Source organism: Rhinolophus sinicus, linkage group LG06 (assembly GCF_036562045.2).
Source record: "Rhinolophus sinicus isolate RSC01 linkage group LG06, ASM3656204v1, whole genome shotgun sequence".
NCBI classification, from domain to species: domain Eukaryota; kingdom Metazoa; phylum Chordata; class Mammalia; order Chiroptera; family Rhinolophidae; genus Rhinolophus; species Rhinolophus sinicus.
In genome coordinates, this window is record NC_133756.1 from 121,229,720 (window position 1) to 121,250,989 (window position 21,270).

Here is a 21,270-nt window from a genome sequence, read left to right on the forward strand (position 1 = left end):
TTCCCCCCCTTTTAAAATTTTCAATTATAGTCAACATTCAATATTATTTTATGTTAATCTCAGGTGTACAGCATAACGGTTAGACATTTGTATAATTTAAGAAGTGATACCCTGACTAGTCTAGTACCCACTTGGCACTATACATAGTTATTACCATATCATTGATTATATTCCTTATGTTATACCCTACATCCATCCCCATGACTAGTGTGTAACAACCAATTTGTACTTCTTAATCCCTTATCCTTATTCACCCACCCCCAAACCCCCTCCCAGCTGACAACTATCAAAATGCCCTCTGTATCTATGAGTTTGTTTCTGTGTTGTTTGTTTGTTTATTTTGTTCTTTAGATTCCACATGTAAATAAAATCATAATGTATCTGTCTTTCTCTGTCTGACATACTCCACTCAGCACAATGCCTTCCAGGTCTATCCATGCCACCGAAGATGGCAAGAACCCATTCCCTTCCATGGCCGAGTAATATTCCATTGTATATATGTATTACCTTCTTTTTATCCATTCATCCAACAACAGACACCCAGGTTGCCTCCGTATCTTGGCTATTGTAAATAATGCTGCAATGAACATATCGATGCACATATCTCCTCAAAATAATGTTTTGGGTTTCTTCAGATAAATACCCAGAAGTGGTTAACTAGGTCCTTTTTTGTCTCTTGTTATAACCTTTGTTTTAAAGTCTATTTTGTCTGGTATAAGTATTGCTACCACAGCTTTTTTTGGTGTCCATTTTCATGAAATATCTTTCCCATGTCTTTACTTTCAGTCTGTGTGTGTCTTTAGATCTGAAGTGAGTCTCTTGTAAGCAGCATACGTAAAGGTCTTGTTTTCTTATCCATTCAGCCACCCTATTTTTCGATTGGAGCATTTAATCCATTTACACTAAAAGTAATTATTGATATATATTATTATTATTATTATTATTGTCTTAAAGAAGTTCCTCTAAGATTTCTTGTAATACTGGTTTGGTGGTAATGAATTCCTTTAGCTTTTTCTTGTCCGGGAAGCTCTTTATCTCTCCTTAGATTCTAAATGATAGCTTTGCTGGGTAGAGTAATCTTGGTTGGAGGTCCAAAATATCACTTTGGATATTTCCTGCCAGTCCCTTCTAGCCTGCAAAGTTTCTGTGGCAAAATCAGCTGTCTTATGGGAGCCCCCTTGTAGGTAACTAACTGCTTTTCTCTTGCTGTTTTTAAGGTTCTTTCTTTGTCTTTAATCTTCGGCATTTTAATTATGATGTGTCTTGATGTGGGCCCTTTGGATTCATCATGTTTGGGACTCTCTGTGCTTCCTGGGCTTTTTGTATATTTCCTTCACCTGGTTAGGGAAGTTTACCGTTATTCTTTCTTAAAATAGGTTTTCAATTCTTTGTTCTCTCTCTTTTCCTTCTGGTACCGCTGTGATGCGAATGTTGGTACACTTGATGTTGTCTTAGAGATCCTTATACTAGTGCCATTTTCAGGGATTTGTTTTTCTTTTTGCTGTTCTGATTGGGTGTTTTCTGCTACCTTATCCTCTTAAATCATTAATTTGATCTTCTTCATATAATCTATTGTTGATTCCCTCTAATGTAGTCTTCTTTCCAGTTATTGTAGTCCTTATTTCTGACTAGTTCTTTTTTATGTCCTCTAACTCCACTTTTATGTTTCCTATCTCTTTGTTGATGTTTTCCCTGATTTCACTGAGCATGCATCCTTACAACCAGTGTTTTGGACTCTGTGTCTGATAGGTTGCTTGTCTCTATTTTGTTTAGTTCTTTTTCTGGAGCTTTGTCCCAAATATAAATAAAGATTTGGGACATGTTTCTTTGCCTCCCCATTTTGGCTGCTTTCCTGTGTTTGTTTCTATGTATTAGGTAGGGCTTCTATGTCTCCTTGTCTTAGTAGAGTGGCCTTATGTAGTAGGTGTCCTGTGGGGCCCAGGTGCAGTCTTCCCTGGTCATCAGAGCCGGTGCTCCAGATCTGTCCCTTGTGTGGGTTGTAAGTGCCCTCCTGTTGTGTTTGAGTCTTGGTTGCTGTTTGCATGTCAATGGGAGGGACTGACCCTCAGGCTGATTGGATTGTTCGTGACTACAATGGAGGCGCTTTGGTGCAAAGGCTGACCCTATAGAGCAAGGTTTGCATTAGCAGGCCTCTGGTACCTGCCCAGTCTGCCCATTGGGTGTGTTGTACTTGGAGGTTGCCAGGTGATACTCTGGCTCTGTTCAAAGCTGGCTACTGGGTGTGCCAGCCCTGGGGCCTCCTGAGAGGAGCCCCATTGCTGACCAAGTTTAGGCTAGCTTGTGCCCTGCCAGGGACTACCTGGCATGAGCCACCAAGCAATCCACAGATGGCTGCCGCCCACGCTGGGATTATAGGTGCCTAGAGAGTCCAAACTGCAAATCAAGGCCGGCTGTTACTAGTGCTGAGTTTAGGGCTGCTCAGTCAGAAGTATGGGACCTACTGAAGCCAGATGCGTCTTGTTTGCGTTTTGTGAATGTTTGAGAGATTTTACAAAAGTCTGCAGCATGAGCCGAGACCCGCCATTTGTGTGGAAAAGCCACTGGAAGCGGCTTGGGTGTGCCTGAAATTTAGGTGGAGTGGGGTCTCAGGGAATCAGGGCTAGCAAACAGTGTTAGTCAGGTTGATGGAGACTCAGAGATGGTGGCTGCCTGAGTCTGCCCACCATGACGGGAGAGGGCTCAACAAAGAAACAGTGGCTTCCACCAACTCCTCTGTCTGGGAGGACGCTGCCCCTCTAGCCCTCACCCTGAAGCCAGACACTTCATTTCCTCACCATATGTCCCTGGTGCCTTTCGAGCTGCTGCTCCATAAACTGGAGCTCAGAGCAAGTGAGTCCATCAGTGAGTAAGTCCATGCATGGGCCCTTTAAGAGGAACACCTAGGACTGTAGCTGCCCTTATCTCACTCAGCCACAATCTCTGCTGGTTTTCACAGCCAGAATTCATGAGTACTTCTTTCCCCAACACTGGAACTCTGGGCTGGGGATCCTGGTGTGGGGCTGGGACCCCTCTCTCCTCCAGGGGGGACCTCCACAGCTGAGATATCTCTCCTGATTTTTAATGGTCACAAGATTGTTAATGGGTATGGGACTAGACCGTTCCATGTCTCTGCTCCTCCTACCAGTCTCACGGTGGCTTCTTCTGTATGTCCTTAGTTGTAGGGCTTTGGTTCATCTAGACTTCAGGAGATTCTCAGTGATGGTTGTTCTGCAGTTTATTTGTAATTTGATGTGATCATGAGAGGAGGTAAGCAAGAGTTTACCTGTTCTGCCATCTTGATGGGAAATTAGAGCAGGTTATTTACTTCTTGAATGAACTTTTGAAGTTTGCGGCTTCAAGGAATTTGTCCATTTCATTAAGTTGTCAAATTTACTGGCATACATTTGTTCATAACATTCCATTATTATTATTTTAATATATCTTAAGTCTGTAATGATGTCTCATTCCTGATGTTGGTAATTTGTGTCTTCTCTTTTTTTTTTCTTTTTTAACTGATCAGCCTTATTAAATGTTTATTAATTTTATTGATCTTATCAAAGAATCGGTGTTTGGAATCAAAGATTTTCTCTATTGTTGACTATTTCATTGATTTTTACTTTGATCTTTATTATTTTCTTTCTTCTGCTTACTTTAGGTTTCATTTGCTATTCTTTTCTGGTTTGTTAAGGTGGAAGCTAAGGTCACTGATTTAAGACTTTTGTTTTTCTAATGTAGGCATTTAGTGCTATAAATTTCCGCTAAGTATTGTTTTAGCAGCATTTCACAAATTCTGGTATGTTGTATTTTTTTGCTTTTTTTCAACTGATTTATTTTAGAGCAAAAATACCTAAAATGAAAATATAGCTGGTGGTAAATGCTTAGTTTCACTGTCTGATATAGTCTTCAATAACTTAGTATCCCTTAATGATGTGTTCCAATTTGAGGGTTTTTTTGTGTTTTGTTTTTTTTGCCATAGAAATGCATACCTCTGAAATCTATCTTATATCTTACGTCCGTCTAATACTGGTTCTTATGATACGTTTTGTTTTTATTTTTATTCAGCTCAGTGGTTAGTAGATTTGAGTCCATTATATTGCTATTTGTTTTTTTGTTTTCTTCCTAACCTCTTTTCTTTGCCTTCTTTTAGATTAATGAGTATTTTTTGTGTGATTCCATTTTATCTTTTTTTTTGGTTTAACTCTTTTTGTTCTGTTATTTTAGTGGGTGCTTTAGGAAATAAAGTATGCGTCTTTAACTTATCTACTTTTAAGAGGTATTATACCTTGCCTCATATATAAGAACCTTACAAAAGTGTATTTCCATTCCTTCCGTCTCAGCCTTAGTTCCACTTTGCACTGTGGCCTGGAAATTCTCTCAAAGTCACAAACTGGCAAAATTGAAATTGTATGACTTGCCTTATTTGTTTACCATCTCTCAAAGATCACTGTCCATCATAGTCTGATCCAGTGTGTTGGAAACCATTGTTTCATATATTTTTGTCATTCATTCATTCACTTATTTATTTATTTATTTATAGTTGTTTCAGGAGGGAGGGTAAATATCATCCTTGTTACTTCATCTTAGACTGAAGCAGAAGTCTCAGCTTTATCATCTTTTGCTTGGATGTTTTCATGCTGTTCTTCTTGGCCCAGTCTGGCTCCAGTGCTGTCTGTCCTATAATTGGTTCCAGAGAGATCTTTTTAAAATAAATATCTGACCATGTTTCTGCTTACATTTTTTAGTGGATCCCCTTTTTCTGTTTCTTTTTAAATAATGAAACAAACATGCTAGGACACCAAATTTCTGGGTGGGAGAAATATTTTTAAATGGAACCTAGACAAATAAAAATATTGCTAAAGATGTTATAAGTAAATTCCAGTATAATCATATGTAATAATCATAATTATTTTGAGAAGATAAATATTGGCTTTCCTTTTGGCCAGGTAACACTTGAGTTTGTGTAGAACCTGCAGTAAAGTTAGATCACAGCTGTTGTTTCATTTGGGACTCAACAAAATAAGGCACTGAAAGCTCAGTGGTTGTTGACGAAAGAAGTTATTATAGAAGATGCCACTGATTATTTCATGTTTATCTGCGAGATGTTAGTCAGATGCATTGAAATTAAATTACCATTTATAATCTTAAAATGAATTACCTCAGCTGTGAAAAAAATCAGTATGTACGTATAAATAATGATCTGGTGATGCTCTTTTATATCTTGAGATTTTTTGTATTTTACTGCTGTGATTCTCCATCATTTCTTATTTACCTCTATAGCATTGGACCCCAAAGTTACTATTTCTCTCCTATAATTTGTGCAAACATGCCTACATGAAAAAAGAAAATTAACTGAGTACCTTCTATATACCATTGTGCTAGATTAGTGTAGCATAACAGGCCCATACTTATTTCTGTGATTCACTTACTTTCTTATTTTTTTACCACTCTTTATCATGTCTCTTTCTTTGTAGCTGTATTGATTTATCTGCAGCTATTAGAGTATGTCATTCTCTTTCATCCTATGTGGAAGAGGAAAATTTTCCCTTTCCCTCCTGTGGTTCCTTTTGACTGGCTGAATAATCAAATCAACAGGAAACAGATTGACAAGAGAAAGTCAAAAATAATTTTGTGTGCATGAGAACCCCACATACATGAGAGAGTCAGAGTCCCCTATCTATACATGAGAGGATCAGACATTGAGGTATATAAGACATCTTGAGCTAGGGATGAAGTAAGGTGCCTTGGGAGCTTCAAAAGGTCATTGCAGGATAATAATAAGATGATAGCAAATATAAGTTTGCCCCGCTCTATAGGTAGGTCAAAAGAAGTTATTTCTGATAATCTCTTATGGGCAAGGCCTCTAATTCAAATTCTTCTAGGCAGTTAAGGTGGGGCGGAGGGTGTCAAGTTTCTTTTCAGCCTGAAGCTAAAATTCCCTTTAGCTTAAAGTAATCTGCATACCACTGAGGCACATCTTGAGGTGAATGGTTCTGAACCCCCACATTCCCTCCTCTGAAACTTCCATGGAAGTTTCACATAATAAAAGCTGAGCTGGTTGCTATGGAGAGCTAGAACAGGTTAGTAACCTAGTGATCTACAAAGAGAGAAAAAACACACAAATTATAATGAGCATGAATAAACAGAAAAGTACAAATGGACGCACACTTCCCCACACCTTGTTAAACCAGTTCCCCAGTCCTGGGAATATGTCCATCCAATAAAATATCTTTGCTTCATTTATCTGATGGGAAATATTAATCCTGTCTTTTAACAGATTTAAATTAGACACTACTTGTCCTATTTGATTTACATAGAAGCAACATTTCCCACCAATTATCGTACAAGCTCCTCTATGTTGAGCAGTCGGTTGGAGAACCACAGAGGCTAAGCTGTCAACTTCCGGCTGGAGTATTTTCAAAGTTTGCACGATAGTATTAACTCTTGTTCTATTACCATGGAGAGGTTTAGGTTTGCCTTTTCCAATTCATATTCTCTGAAGTTTGGGGATAAGTCCCTCAATGCCGAAGAGAACTTAGAATTGTGATACACCAGTGGTTTTCTATAATTTCTTGACTGGCACGTTTCTGTGGCACAATTCTATGAGCAAAGGAGCCATTCAAGTATAGTTTCTTGACAGATCTTTCCTAGAGTCCTTTTTATATTTAGATTTTTACATTCCACTTACCCCGATGATTGAGGATGATTTAGGGTATGAAATTTTAATGAGTACCCCAGAGTTTTTGCAAGCAAGTGGTTTATCTCTACTGTAAAATGAATACCTTGGTCTTATTCAATCCATAAAGGAATACCAAACTGAGAAATAATCTCAGTTATTAATCTCTTTACCACTGTAGTGGCATCAACACGTCTACTTGGATAGTATTTGTTCCACCCACTAACCAAATAGACAGTAATCAAACAGTGAGAATAGCCTAAAGCCAGGGCCAAATCTATAAAATCCATTTGGAGTCCTGCCAAGAGAAGTGTGGGCCTAGGAGAACTTCCTGAGGTGCATTGATTTCTCCCAAGAATTTGGTGGGATTTACAAGTAGCGCACTGGGAAGTAATTTGTTCAGAAATTTTGTGGCTACCAGGGCAAAACTAATTGTCTTTTAGTTCCTTAATTATCCCTCGTCTGCACATACATTCTATTTGGTGGGATATAAGTACAACCCAAAAAGTTAAAAGAAAAGGAGCTACAGGAAATCTGGCCCAATGTATAATCCATCAGAAAATCATTTGGCACCCTTTTCTATCCATTTGTCTTTCTCAGATTGTAGGGCATTTGCCTGGTAGTTAACATCAGTGAGAGATAAAGGCAGGTTTAAAAATTGGGTGGAGAAAGGATAAGGGGGTCCATTTTGAACTGCATATTTAGCAGCTCTGTCAGACCTATTGTTTCCTAAAGATACAGTGTCAGTCTCCTTAGTATGGGCTGAATAGTGAACAATAGCGATTTTAGAAGAGAGGTGAATGATTTGTAATAGGGCAGCAATTATATGCCCATTAGCAAAAGGAGTACCTGCAGAAGTTAAGAATTCATGGGATTTCCAAGTTACACCAACAGCATGACAGACTCCAAAGACATATCTTGAGTCTGTGTAAATAGTGGCAGTTTTTCCTTCAGCCAATGTGCAAGCTCTAGTAAGAGCTATGAGTTCAGCAGCTTGGGCTGATGTTGCAGTGGGCAAAGAATATGCCTCAAGTGTTTCATGTGGGGAAACTATGACATAGCTAGTGATGTTTCCCCAGAAATGTCATTTACAGGGACCATCACAAAATAAAAGTAAGTCTGGCTTGTCTAAAGTGATATCTGAGAGATGCTCTTGTGACTTGGAGACCATTTCTATAACTGCCAGGCCACCCTGTGAGATATCGAGGTGCTCTCTATTATCAGGAGGGGGTAGTGAAGTAGCTGCATTCAAAGGGTTAGAATCATGTAAGATGATGGAAGGGTTAAAAGTGCCTGTTCATAGGTGGTCTGTCACCGCGTGGGGAGGTGCTGTGTCCTGTGAACTCGTGAAAAAGCAGGCACAACATGGGGAACATAGAGGTGAATGGGGGAGCCTAATGTTAGAGTCCTAGCTTTGTCAGTCGAGGTGGCAGCTGCAGCCACCGTACAAAGGCACGGGGGCATGCCTAATGCAACAGGGTCTGATTGGTATGAGAATTATGCTATGGGATGTATCTGAGAGGCAAAAGATTGTCCTAGAATGCTTGCAGCAATCCTATTGTTTTCATGGCAGCATAAGTGAAAGGATTTGTCAAAGTTAGGTAAGCCAAGAGCCAGGGCTGTGCACAAAACTAATTTTAGGGCTTCAAAGGAGGTTAATGCCTCTGAAGGCCAGGAAATAGGCTCTGAGATGTTATCTCGAGAAGAGCTACAGAGGTTTAGCAAGGGCTGCACAATTAGGGTTCCATCGGCAGCAATAACCAGCTGCCCCTAGAAATTTATATAGTTGTTTGTTTGTTTGTTTGTTTTGTCTTGGGGAGAGGGATGGACAAAATTGACTCAAGGAATTTGGAGGTTAGCTTTTGATATCCTGAGATATCTCCTGTCCCAAGTAGGTAATAGTAGTTTTTATCCACTGAAGTTTAGATCTGGGGGCTTTGTGGCCTCATTCAGCTAGTGCATTTAGGAGAGTAAGAGAGTTTATAAGAGCTTCCTGCTTAGTTTTATTACAGAGTAAAAGATCATCTACATACTAAACAAGTTTGGACCCTTGGGTAAAGGCTACAGAGTCTAAGTCTATTTTAAGGATTTGGGGAAGTATTGAGGGGGACTCACAAAAATTTGAGGTATATAAGTCCATGTTAATCTTCTCTTTTTAAATATACATGCAAAAAGAAACTGGGAGTCAGAAAGGACAGGGATTGAAAAGAACGCTGAGCTGCGTCAGCAGAAATTGAGGTAAGGACAGTAGCAAGATTAGGGACCACGGGGTGGTGAGGAATTACAACAGTTTATGGCTTTTAGGTTCTGTACAAATCGATAAATTTGACTCTCATCTGAGTCAAATTTGCCTTCTTTCTTTACTGGCAAGATTAGAGTATTATAGGGTAAAGAAATAAAAACTAGTACACCCTGCTGCAAGAGGAAGTCTGTTACAGGTTCAGTGTCTCAGTCTGCATCTCTAGAGAGAGGGTATTGGGCTACTGATGAAATGGTTTATTCTTTTTCCATGTAACATGCAGGGGCTTTGCACTCTGTAGCAGTCCGACTTCATTTGCATGTGTGGCCCAGAAGCTAATTGGGATATCTCTTAAAGACTCATCCTCTTCAGAAAAATTTAAATGAGGATGAGTTTCTAATAACAAAAATAAGAGATTTGGGACTTAATCTGAGGGCAAGGAAATAAGAACGCCCTTCTCATTGCATTTTATTGTAGCATTAAGTTTACATAATAAATCTCTGCCAAGGAGATTTGCTGGTGAGCTGTATGAAACTAGAAAGGCATGATGGGTGTTAAGAGAGCCTAAGGATATTGGAGTGGGCTCATCTATGGGCAATGAAATAGATTGCCCAGAGATTCCAACAGCTTGAATAGAATCAGAGGTGACAGGTAGTGACTGGTCCTCAAAATGGATAGCAGAGAAAGTCACACCAGTGTCAATTAAGAAGTCCAGTTTCTGATCCTTTAAGTTTAATGGTAGGTTCTGGGGTGTGACTGAAGATTGGCTGACCCTATCATTTGAGAGGAAATTGCCTCTCTAGAGAAAAATGAACTTTCTGAGGGTGCTGGGATCTAGATGGGTTGTTTCCCAAACTTTTCTTCCTCTTAAGTGCAGGACAATTTTTCTTCCGATGTCGTGGTTTCTTGCAATACCTGCAGTTGTCTGGAGACACAGAGGAAGAGCTGTGAGTGGGCTTTGATTTATTCTGAGTCACAGTTTTGCTTCTCTAAAGATTCAAGTTGAAGAGCAAGAATTGTTGCCTTTAATTCTTTTTTTCTTCTGCCTTCCTGTAAAATATTCTCAAAGAATTACATGGCAGCCTCCATTATCAAACTTAGTGGTTGCCCCGACCAGCCAAACACGCTATTTTGAATTTGTTTTTTTCTATTGGGGAGAAAATTTCCCACTAGAACAGTTATTAAGGGGTTTCTGTGCTCTGGAGCTTCTAGATTTAATGCTTTGTGTCTTTGCAAAGTTTGCATAAACCGTTCAATGAATGCTTTTGGATGTTCTCCTTCTTTCTGAGTATATAATTCAACAATTCAACTCTTGACCAATTAACTTGAGGAAGAAAGGCATCTAGAATCGTTTCTATTAAACTTTGAGTATCAGCCTCCAGCAGAAGCGTTTCCTGGTCATTTGTAGGAGGGCCTGGAAGAGGGTCTGGCCATCTGTTTCCCCTGTATGTGGGGGTTTCTCCAGGGGGCCTTCTGGCCTGTCTGATAACTACAGTATAGTCATGGGCTGGAAGAACACCCCTTAGGAGCCAGTCAAGACCTCTGTGAGTGGGATTATGAATAGCCACCAAACTTTCTAACTCTTCTCTCAATTTTGTTGCATGTTCTTGAGAGTGGCACTAAGAGGGTTTTATAATTTAAAAGATCATCCACTATTCAGGGGATATGAATTCTTTGCGGTGGAGGTCCAGGATACCTCCACAATGGACATTACATATGAATGTCCAAGGCAGGCAAGACCCGGGAAATAAGGAAATCATAAGTTACAGTAAAGCAAGTCTTCCTGCTCTTTTTGGCAGCTCTTACTAAATTTACTTCCTGACTTTCAGCTGTATGCTTGAAATGCCTGTATGCCTTTAGCTTGAAGGTCAGGTCTGAGTGCCCTCTGTAGGTCTTCTAGAGAAAGGGACGTTAAAACAGGCAGCTGAACTTTCTCTGGCGAAGTTGGAGTCCTAAGATCTGGCTGAGCTGATTGAGCTGGGTTTTGAAAAGAGGTTTTTCGACAAGGTACCCAGAGATCCAAAAGATATTCTGGAGGGTCAGGGACAGGAAGTTGGGGGTACATGGGAGTATAGGAGGGAAATTTACATCAGACTTGATTTTTAATTTTTGTTCTAAGTCTAACTTTTGTTCTTTTATTTTATCAAGGGATCTCTTAAAGCTAGCTAGCCATTATACTTTTTTGTGTTTTCCATTCAATTTGATCCTCCTGTAACCACCAATAAGGCAGTTGCTTGGAATGAGAATTCTCTAAAAAGTTTTTCAAGTAAAGAAGTTTTTCCTGGTGGCTGGTTGACTCAGTGGTTAGAGCATAGTGCTCATAACACCAAGATCGTCAGTTCGATTCCCACATGGACCAGTGACCTGCACCCTCCACAACTAGACTGAAAACAACGACTTGACTTGGAGCTGAGCTGCGCCCCCCACAACTAGATTGGAAAACAATGACTTGACATAGAGCTGATAGGTCCTGGAAAAACACACTGTTCCCCAATTAAAAAAAAAAAGTTTTTCCAATTCAAAAGATCCATCGTCTGAGAAGAATCCAAGATGGCAGAGTAGATAAATGCTATGTCTGCCGCCTCCCATGAACTCATTAAAATTACAACTAAATTATAGCACAATCAACCTGGAGAACCATCTGAAGTCTATCTGAACAGAAGTTTTATAACTATGGATATAAAGAAGTCACATTGAGACTGCTGCTTTTAACCTTGGGCTGCCACCTAGCAGTGTTCTTCAAGAACAGCTGGACACAACAGCAGAAACTTTCTGCAGAAGAAATTCCCTGGAATAAAAATACTGACCATACAGTGTCATGGAACAAAGTTCTTATTAGTTTTTCTGCCAAAAAAAAAATCCATTGTCTGGCCATTGATAACTAGGATCTTATTTGCAACTCAACCAATAAGCCTTTTTATGGAAAGACCCAGGGCTAACTTTCTAGGCTTAGAATAAATCTTTACTATGGATGCAAAAGATGTCCTTGGCGAGGATACAGATGGTGAAGCCCCCATAATCCAAAAGAGTTTCACTCCTCAAAATAGTTAAGAGACAAAACTCCCTTGAGAGCGTGGCATGGCGGACACAGAGAGAGCTCAGAGCCCCAGTCTAATTGGCCACCAAAGTGCACCCTCTGGATGATGAGGGCCAGGGAGAAAATATTCTCACTGGTCAAAAAAAAAAAAAAGAACTAAGTTCTCAGGATATAGAACAGGACAAAAGGAATACCCTCATCAGTAGGGATGGCTTGGCCTTCCCTATGAATTTTAGTTCTCATACACAATAGGCAGAGAGACACAAAGAACAGAGACTGTCTCTAGGAGGAAATGGATCAATAAAACCAAGAGTACTCCACCAAATTTACAAGAGTTGCTAAAATTCAAGGAACTAGTTTCACCAATATTTTCTCCTGCCAACTTAAATTTAAAAAGAGAAAAAAAAAAAAAAGACTCTCACCACTCTCGTTCCATTGGATCCCTGCAGATAGAGATCTTAGGGAAGGAGACAACCGTAAGAAGTCTTACTATTTTCTTTTTAATGTCAGCTTAGATGTCCAGGATCCATTTGTCTGCAGCAGTCCTCAGGAGAAAGCAGTTTTCCCAGCCAGAGAAAGCAGTTTCCAGTTAGCTGGTGAAGAATTTTACCAGCCAGTGGTGAACCAGCTCACAGCACCAAAACTGGAGAAGGGGAAAAATTCCCCTTTCCCTCTTTTGGTTATTTTTGACTGGCTGAATAATCAAATCAGCAAGAAGCAGATCGACAGGAGAAAATCAGATTTAATATCATGTGCAGGGGAATTCCACATACAGGAGAGTTTCAGAGACAGAAATGGGGTATATAAGACATCCTGAGCTAGGGATGAGGTAAGGTGCCTTGGGGGCTTCAAAGGTCATTGCAGGATGAGAAGAGCAGGCCTTTAGTAAATATAAGTTTGCCATGCCCTATAGATAGGTCAAAAGAAGTTATCTCTTGATAATCTCTTATGTTCGAGGCCTCTAATTCAAATTCTTCTAAGTCGTTGGAGGGGACAGAAGTTTCTCTTGAGCCTGAAGCTAAAATTGCCTTTAGCTCAAAGTAATCTGTACACCACTGAGGCAAATGTTGGGGTGGTTGGTTCCAGACCCAAACAATCCCTTGATGCTTTCATATACAGTTCCTTCCTCCCCCATCCTTCCCCCTTTGTTGATCTGGTTAAATCCTACTTGACAAGTAAGACTCAACTTAAGTATCCCCTTCTTTAAGAAATCTTCCCTGGAAACCACAGGCCAGGTTAGGTGCCTTCTTCAGTGTTCCCATAGCCTCTTAATGCTTATCTCATTGCAGCACTTAGCACATTAATTGCAATTATCTTACTCCCCTGCCTCTCTTCCCACCAAGACGGCTTGAGGGCATTACCTTATGTGGATTTATAGATCAACATTTAACACAGGGCTTAGCCCAGAGTAGGGGTGTGGAAGACAAAAGTTTGTCCTTGGCCCAACCACTGTGTATCTTATGTACTAAGAGGTGCATCGAACATTAGTAACTGTGTGACAAGTTTCAACTTGTTAGGTGCAGTCAGTTGGGTGTGAGCTACAGTTCAGAGAAGGTGTGTTTTAAAGTGTGCCGTAAATCATCTTCCATTATGACAATGCTCTGTGTCACACATTACTTCTGGTACACGGCAATTTCTGTCAAAAAAACAACAACATTACGGTGTGTCCTCATTCATGTTATTCACTGCATCCGGCACCATGTGACTTCTGGCTCTTCCCTCAAGTCAAAATGATTCAGAACATCAAGGCAGCCACGACAGCGCAACAAAAGACACTCAGGAAAGAGGACTTCCAGAGCTGCTTCAGAAAGTTGCAAGAACGATGGGATGTGTGTTTGAAGCGAGAGGGAGTATTTTGAGGGGGATTAATCGCAATGTATCTTTTACTGTACTGATTTTTTACAAACATTCACTGTATTGTTTGATCATACCTCCTAAGTTGTTTGGCTTATTCAGTATTCTAGAACCTAGATTCTCTTACTATTCTGTAGCCATAGTAGACCTGCTTTTTTTTTCTTTTTTTTTGCCAGGAAGCCTTATGGGCCTATCACATGAGGCCCTGGCCCAAGGACCAGATTATTTTTGCATTGAAGGTTCAGAGCTTGATACTGACATCATGTTAGAAAACTAGACATATGTGATAAACTGCTAATGAGAGCCAGAAAGAAATCACTCAGAGAGACAAACCATATGTCTAGGTCACAAGCTCTCTTTAGGGAGGGCCACTTTGGTAAGTTTTTGTAGGTGTCTTGGAGTGTTCTGTATCCAAAGAAGCCAGATAAGAAGCTAGGCTTTGTAATGCTTTCTCTGACTCACTTTGGCAGTTAGTCACTCTTTTCTCTGTGCTCCCATGTCACCCCACACATCCCTTTGACCTAGCATCTATCATACTGTATTATACTCATTTATTTTATTTTTTTAAAATAAATTTTATTGGGGAATATTGGGGAACAGTGTGTTTCTCCAGGGCCCATTAGCTCCAAGTAGTTATCCTTCAATCTAGTTGTGGAGGGTGCAGCTCACTGGCCCATGTGGGGATCGAACCAGCAACCCTGTTCTTCAGAGGTCGTGCTCTAACCAACTGAACCATCCGGCCACCCTCATTTATTTTCTTGTATATCTCCTTCTTTAGAAGAGAGCCCTTTGTGATGGAGATCATACAGATTGATTTCTACATCTAGTAACTCACCCAGGACCTACTAGAGGAGAAGCCAATGAAAGCTTGGTGAATGGAATGAATAAATGAATGGTGATAATAATAATAGATAATATCTCTTTCACCTTTACTGTATGCTAGGAGCTTCCCATATCTTTGCTGCATTCTTACGATGTAAGAACTCTGATTCTCACCATTTTACAGGTGACAAAATTGAGGCACAGAAGGGTTAAGTAACTTGCTCATGGTCTTACAGTGGCAGATCCCAAATTCAAACCAAGGCACTTGGTTCCAAAGCCCACATTCTTAATCACTGTGCTATATCTGACTGGCTGACCAGAGGCTGACTGAGTGACCAGGTAACTGACCAATAGCTTTGTGAAGGAGAGGCAAAGATAGCACTGGCAACCTTCTTCCCAGACATAGTTCTTTTGGGATGTGGGTTTGAAACCATAAAAGTAAGTGAGGGCTTCATCTGAGGCACCACTGGTCCATTAGGGGAAACGGATACTGAGTTGGAAGCCCATTTCTTACTGCCTGTTCTTTTCTCTGGCAAGAGAAGGGATTGGCCAAGCCCAAGGATCTGTCCTGGCATATCCTGGAGGTATCACCAAAGCTTAAGTGCTGGGGAGTAATACCTACTGTTCCAACTGCCTGGAATGCCCTCCCCCAAGTAATCACATGGCCCACAGCGTCATTTCATTTTCTGCTCAAATGTCACCTCATCAGAGAGGCCTTTCCTGATCAGATCTGATATAACACTGCTCTTAATTGTCTTACCCTGCTTTATTTTTCTTCATGATACTTAGCACTACCCAACATATAATTATTTGTTCAGAGTGTTTTAGTTTGTCTCTCTCCACCAGAATATAAGCACCAGGGACCTATGACTCTGTTTAGAATACTGTTATATCCTTAGCTCCTAGAGCAGTGCCTGGCAAGTAGTAGTAAGTGCTCAGTAAGTGGTTTTCCCCCGCAATGTATAAATGATTTTGGAGCTTGAGACTGCCTGCTTTCAAGGATTTTTATTATCTGGCCTCAGTAATGCCTTGCTCTCCTTGTTCCGATATGTAACCCTTGGACTCCAAACTCAGTGTTCTCTGAGCAGGCCCCACACTTTATAGTTGTTGTCTTTGCTCGTGTTTCTTTTCTCTGATGGGCCTATATCTCCATCCACCCAGATTCTGAGCAGTCCTCAACACCTACCTCTTTTTGAATGGAAAAAAATATATACATAGATATGAAGAAACAATTATTATTGTGTTTATATTAAATCTTAGGCATTTCCAAACATATGAACTCATTCAACAACTCTGGGTGACAGATATTGCTAGATAGTAAACTGCGTGGGGGTAGGGATCTCTGTCCTGATACTGCTCTGTTCCCAGTGCCTGGCACAAAGTAGTGCAAAATAAACATTTTGAATGACTGGATGAATATTTTATAGAAGGGGAATTGAGGTTCAGAATGGATAAGTGATTTACCCAAGGTGGTCTGTGGCAGATAGGATAGAAATCAAGGTCTTCCAGCTTTAAATCTAGTACTTTTTCTAATACATTCTACAATAAAAATCCAGTGTTCTAGAAAGCCCAGTGATTTGGCAATCCTGAATAACTTTATTTGTTGTGGTTATCTCAGAATAAAACAGGAGACTTTGCTCATTTAATATGAAAATATTTCTCAAATGGAAAAGGCCCCTTCCTATTTATAAAACATAGGATGGAGGCCAGGATATATCTTTGCTATATGAGAAGGTAATTAAAAATCAATTTCTGGGGTTCCTTGCTGATATGCATAAGTTCAGTGCTTTTAAAAAAATACCCCCTTCCATAAGAAATCTGTGGCAGAGAGTGACACTGTTAGTGAGAAAATATAACATAAATGCTGATGTGATCTACAACAAGTGATCCAGGACCCGCAGATGGCCATTATTTGTTCATTCTTTTATATCTATTCTTTTGTCCATTCAGTGCACTTCACAGAGTACCTAGAATGATCTAGCCCTGTGTTAGACATTGGGGAATACATAAGTGGAAAAGACATGTTCCTTATCAAATTGCTTACAGTGTAATGGAGAAGGGAGATCTGTGACTAAACGATATAACATACATGTTAGAAAAGAAGTCTGTATAAAGAAAGTGCTATGTACGTAGAGAAGGGAGACCTAGAACTTTTTTAGAAAAGGGGATTTAGAAATGGGCTCCAAAGAGTTTCAGCAAGCAAAGAGGTAGAGCTGGGTTTTAAGGATTAGTTGGTGCTTAGCAGGCCAAGAAGAGGGAAAAGAGCTTTTCTGGAAACAGCAAAGATCTAGAAGTCATTGTTCAAGGATGAATCAGTAAATAATGCAAGACACTGGTTCTCGATGAGGACTGCGAAAGTAAGAGCTACAACAGAGGTGGCCTCCAGGGAAGTCTGTGATGTTCAGGTCATTTGTGTTGGGATGAGGTACTGTTAGTCCAGAAGTTTCCAAAGGCGGTATGTATGCTTTAGGAGGCCCACACAAGGCAATGGATTGGGGTGCCATAAGAAAATACTGGAGCTTGTATTTGTATTGCATTTATTTCTATCTCAGTATGTAATTTTTATGTATGTTTCACATTACATTATATATTCCTAATGTCACTACATAAATCTAATTTATAAACACATATTCATATATTGGCAATGTGTACTCAAAATTTTTTCACAGGTAGATTAGACCATTTAAAAGGTTGGAGACTACAAATTGAATCACCTTGTTCATTTGTCTTATGAAGGACTATTTGTTGCAGAAAATTCCTGGGCTTGGCCTTCTCTGAATGTGTGTAGTATTGTTTGTCATTTTGCACAGAGATGTTGTCTTTGATCTCTCTAGGGGACACATGGACAGGCTCAGGGGGATAAGAGACTGAGGACTTTAGAAGATTATCTCTTGTTTGAATGTCCTCCTAGGATTTGGACATGTGAGTCATTTGGAGCCTGTATCTGTACTCAGCTCTCCTTGCCAAATGCCGTAGCCTCTCATGGACAGCCACAGCTCTCTAAGCCTGCTGTGGCCTTCTTCCTCACTTTGGCACAGGGAGTCTTCTCATTTTCTCTTTGGGAATGAGAAAGCAGTATAAGACTTTCAACTTTTAAGGACTTGAACCTTAGGGACAAGGGACTCTGATATTTCTACTTGACTGTTGAGTGAGCTAGCTCTTCACGCTGGGACACAGGGTTGCTATTTGACAAGAATGCAGCTCATCCGGGCTTGCTTTCTTCAGACTGCCGGCAATCTGGTTGGATAGCACCATGCTGCCAAGCCCTACCTGGGTAGGGCATCTGCCTAGGCAACAGAATGTTATGTAGAACACAGAAAACAAAAAACAAGTGCCTTGAGGTTTGGCCTAACACACCGAAGCCATTATCCTCGTGTCCTATAGCCTCGCGATACAGGGGCCGACTACGTTCAGAGTCTGTCCTCACTGGATTGCATCCTCCCTGACCCCCTTATATGCATCACCTAATGTCGTGTTTAGAGCAGTGGTTCTCAGCTGGGGGCAGTTTTGTTGCCCAGGGAACATTTTTGATTATCACAACTGGCAGCATGCTACTGGCATCTAGTGGGCAATGCCAGGGATGTTGCTAAACATCTTCCAATGCACAGGACAGCCCCCCACAGTGAAGAATTAGCCTGTCCCAAATGTCAGCGCTGTGGAGACTGAGAAGCCCTGGTGTAGAGTGACTCCTGCCATTTCCACTGCAGTGCAGGGTACAGATAGAGGAGTTCCTGCGTGCCAAAGGTCTGTGCTCAGGCTTGTATCAGGGCGTCCTCCCAGTAGACAAAAGGCCTTTGTAGCACTGCTGGCCTCCAGCCTTTCTAGCAATAAAAAAGTGGCCTTTTTTTCCACTCCACATGCCCAACAGAAAGGCCCCTTTGTCTTGGATGAGGCTGAGCGCCCTTGGCAGCGGTGGCAGGAGTATGTTGTTCTCTGTTCTTTGCAGGCTAACACTTGTCTGTCTGTCTGATGTCTGTGTGTCACTGTGCTACACATTCATTACCTGATACTCCAAACCATAGTAAATGATCACATTTGTAATGTGTGTGGCTACGTATTCATTTTCAGGAGTAAACACTCTACTTTCTGTAATGCTTCCTTAATCCCAGCTCTGTCATCCCTCCTGCCCCAAACCCTGGGATTTCAACGTATCTCTTGGAAATTAATTCTTCTCTTCCCTCCAATATATTCTAGTCTGGGAATTAGAAACTTAACCAAGCAGTGACTAGGCACCCTTCACCTAAACCTCTAGGATCTTGTCTTCTAGGCTGCAGTCTTAGGGCACTGTACCTGCTTCCTTTCATCCCCTGGCACCTTTCCCTTCTCACCCCCTGTGCCTCTGCAAATCGTCTAATCTACCTCCAAGGTCTCTTGGCTTCAGAACTTTCCTCCTGAGTTTCAGTAGCTTCTTGAGGACATTGAGAGATTGGAGCATTTTTGCCTTCAACTTGGTTTCATTCAGGATGCCTTGCTGGGTGCGTGCTTAAGACCAGTGCTGGGCTCCACTGTAGGGGAAGTAGGAGAAGGAAGGGACAGGGCCCAGCCTTCCAACTTCTCTAGCTTATGTGAGAGTGACAGAAACAGCCTAAGATCTGACGTGTGCCTACCAGAGGAATGCCTGTTTTTGACAAGCATTTCGGAAGTTAACCATCCACATGAACTGTGTATTAGTCTAAGGAGATTGTTGTTGTTTTTTGGAGGCCCACAGTCAGAACATTTCTGGAACTCCTCATTTAGGGCAGTTATTCTTTGAGTACATTCTTACTGACGCCACTATATATGAAGCTCTATTTCAGAGATAACAGAATGAGCAAAAATGAAAAAGGACATGGTCCATGCTGTAATGTTTCCTAGTTATTAAAGAGAAATTAGATAGCATTCTGATGAAAGACAGTTTTTGGTAAAGAAATGAATCGTAAGAGAGGAGGGTGATGAGCCTCACCATTTTGTTCTGCTTCAAAACTTTTAGTTTTCTTGCTGTTCACAGCTGTAGTTTTCAAACTTGAGGAATGTACACATTCCTTTTAAGGGAAATAATTTATCTTGGACCTGCAATGCTGACTTAAATTACTTTTATTATAATGTTATTTGAATGTGTACAAACATAAAATGAGGTTTCAATAGCTGCATAAAATTTGCGTACAAATAGAAACAAAAACAGATTTATACATTAAGTAAAAACAAACTTTAAATGCAATACAATGATACTTTTCTGCTGAAATTCAGTTGCTCCCAGGCTCTTTTAAGTTCAGCGTGCCTGTATTACTGGGTGCCATCTGATGACTCAGTCTTCCCACCATCTTTCGCAATTCAAGCTACTATGCAACTTTGATTTATATAATACATTATGATGTCATTTGACCTTCGCTTGGTTTGAACTTATTTCTTGTGTATTATGTCCACTTCTATTCCTTTACTGTTGACTCTTGACAGAGTATGGAGATAAATTTGTTATCTGTGTATCTAAACACTACACAAATATTAAACTTATTTTAAGGGGATTATTTTTATAATTAGCCATATAAAAATCACAATATTACAATATTGAGGAACGATTAGCTACAGTGGTCCGTGTATAGTGATGATGTGATTCTCCGGGTTGTGAGTGATCGATCAGTAATTGTTTCAGTTAGAATCGGCTACTAATGGGACAGAAAGTCTTTTCAATCTGATCTAAGCCAAAGGGGAAATTTACTTGTTGCACAAAACTGGAAATAGGGTTGTCTGCAGGTGTGATCTGACTCAGGGCTTAAGTGTTGTCATCTGGATCCATCTCTCTATATTATGTCATATATATGTGTATATATCCACATATGTATCCACACACACACACACACACACACACACAGTAGAGTGCATGTTCCTTTCATACACAGGATTTGATGGGAGAGAGACATGTTAAACACGTAAACGTGGTAAATGTTAAGGTCAGTGTGACTCCTCACCTTCTCCCTGCTCTGGAGAGAATGACAATCTTGATGTTTGCACATCCCTTTATAGCGTGCTTTCCTACCTATTATTTCAGTTGATTCTCACAATTCTGGGAGGAAGGAATTACTATCCCAACTTTTGGGTGAACAATTTGGGTGAATTTCAAATATGTTATGATTTATCCAAGCTGGTAAGTGGCAGAGCTGGGGTTTGAACTTAGGTTTGCCTGGTTCTAAGTGATGTACTTTTTTCACTGTATCTTCCTCTTGTCCCAGGTAGTTGAAGATGGACTTCCTGGAAATATTAAGTTTAATTCTATGTGACAAAACTTTACCAAGCACCTACCATATGCCATGCTTTCTCCTGGGCACTGAGGACAAAGACATGCATTAGATCTCTTATCTGTGTGCGTGGTACTTGGCATTCTGGAGTCATGGCTTTGCTTGTCTCTCCCCACAGTGTACAACTGGACCGTGGATGAGGTGGTGCAGTGGCTGATCACATATGTGGAGCTGCCTCAGTATGAGGAGACCTTCCGGAAGCTGCAGCTCAGTGGCCATGCCATGCCGAGGTTAGGAGGAGACTGGGTTCTCTCACTTGGGGGTGCATGGAATGGGCTGGAGTTGGCCTGCTTTCAGGTTGCTCTACTCAGTTAAATGAGGTTCCACCGTTTGTAGGGCAGAATCTATAGACCTCTCCTCTTCTCACATCTAC

The 21,270-nt window shown here is 40.6% G+C and overlaps 1 protein-coding gene across 8 annotated transcripts in view; it reads left to right on the forward strand.

The window, feature by feature from the left end:
* The window catches only part of STIM1 (stromal interaction molecule 1), a 183,083-nt gene that overhangs the window by 128,576 nt on the left and 33,237 nt on the right, over window positions 1-21,270 (forward strand). For all 8 annotated transcript variants that reach the window (XM_019732633.2, XM_019732632.2, XM_019732634.2 and 5 more), the window contains one exon: window positions 21,016-21,127. In XM_019732633.2, the coding sequence (XP_019588192.1) occupies window positions 21,016-21,127 (112 nt within the window). The remainder of the gene's footprint in view (window positions 1-21,015; window positions 21,128-21,270) is intronic.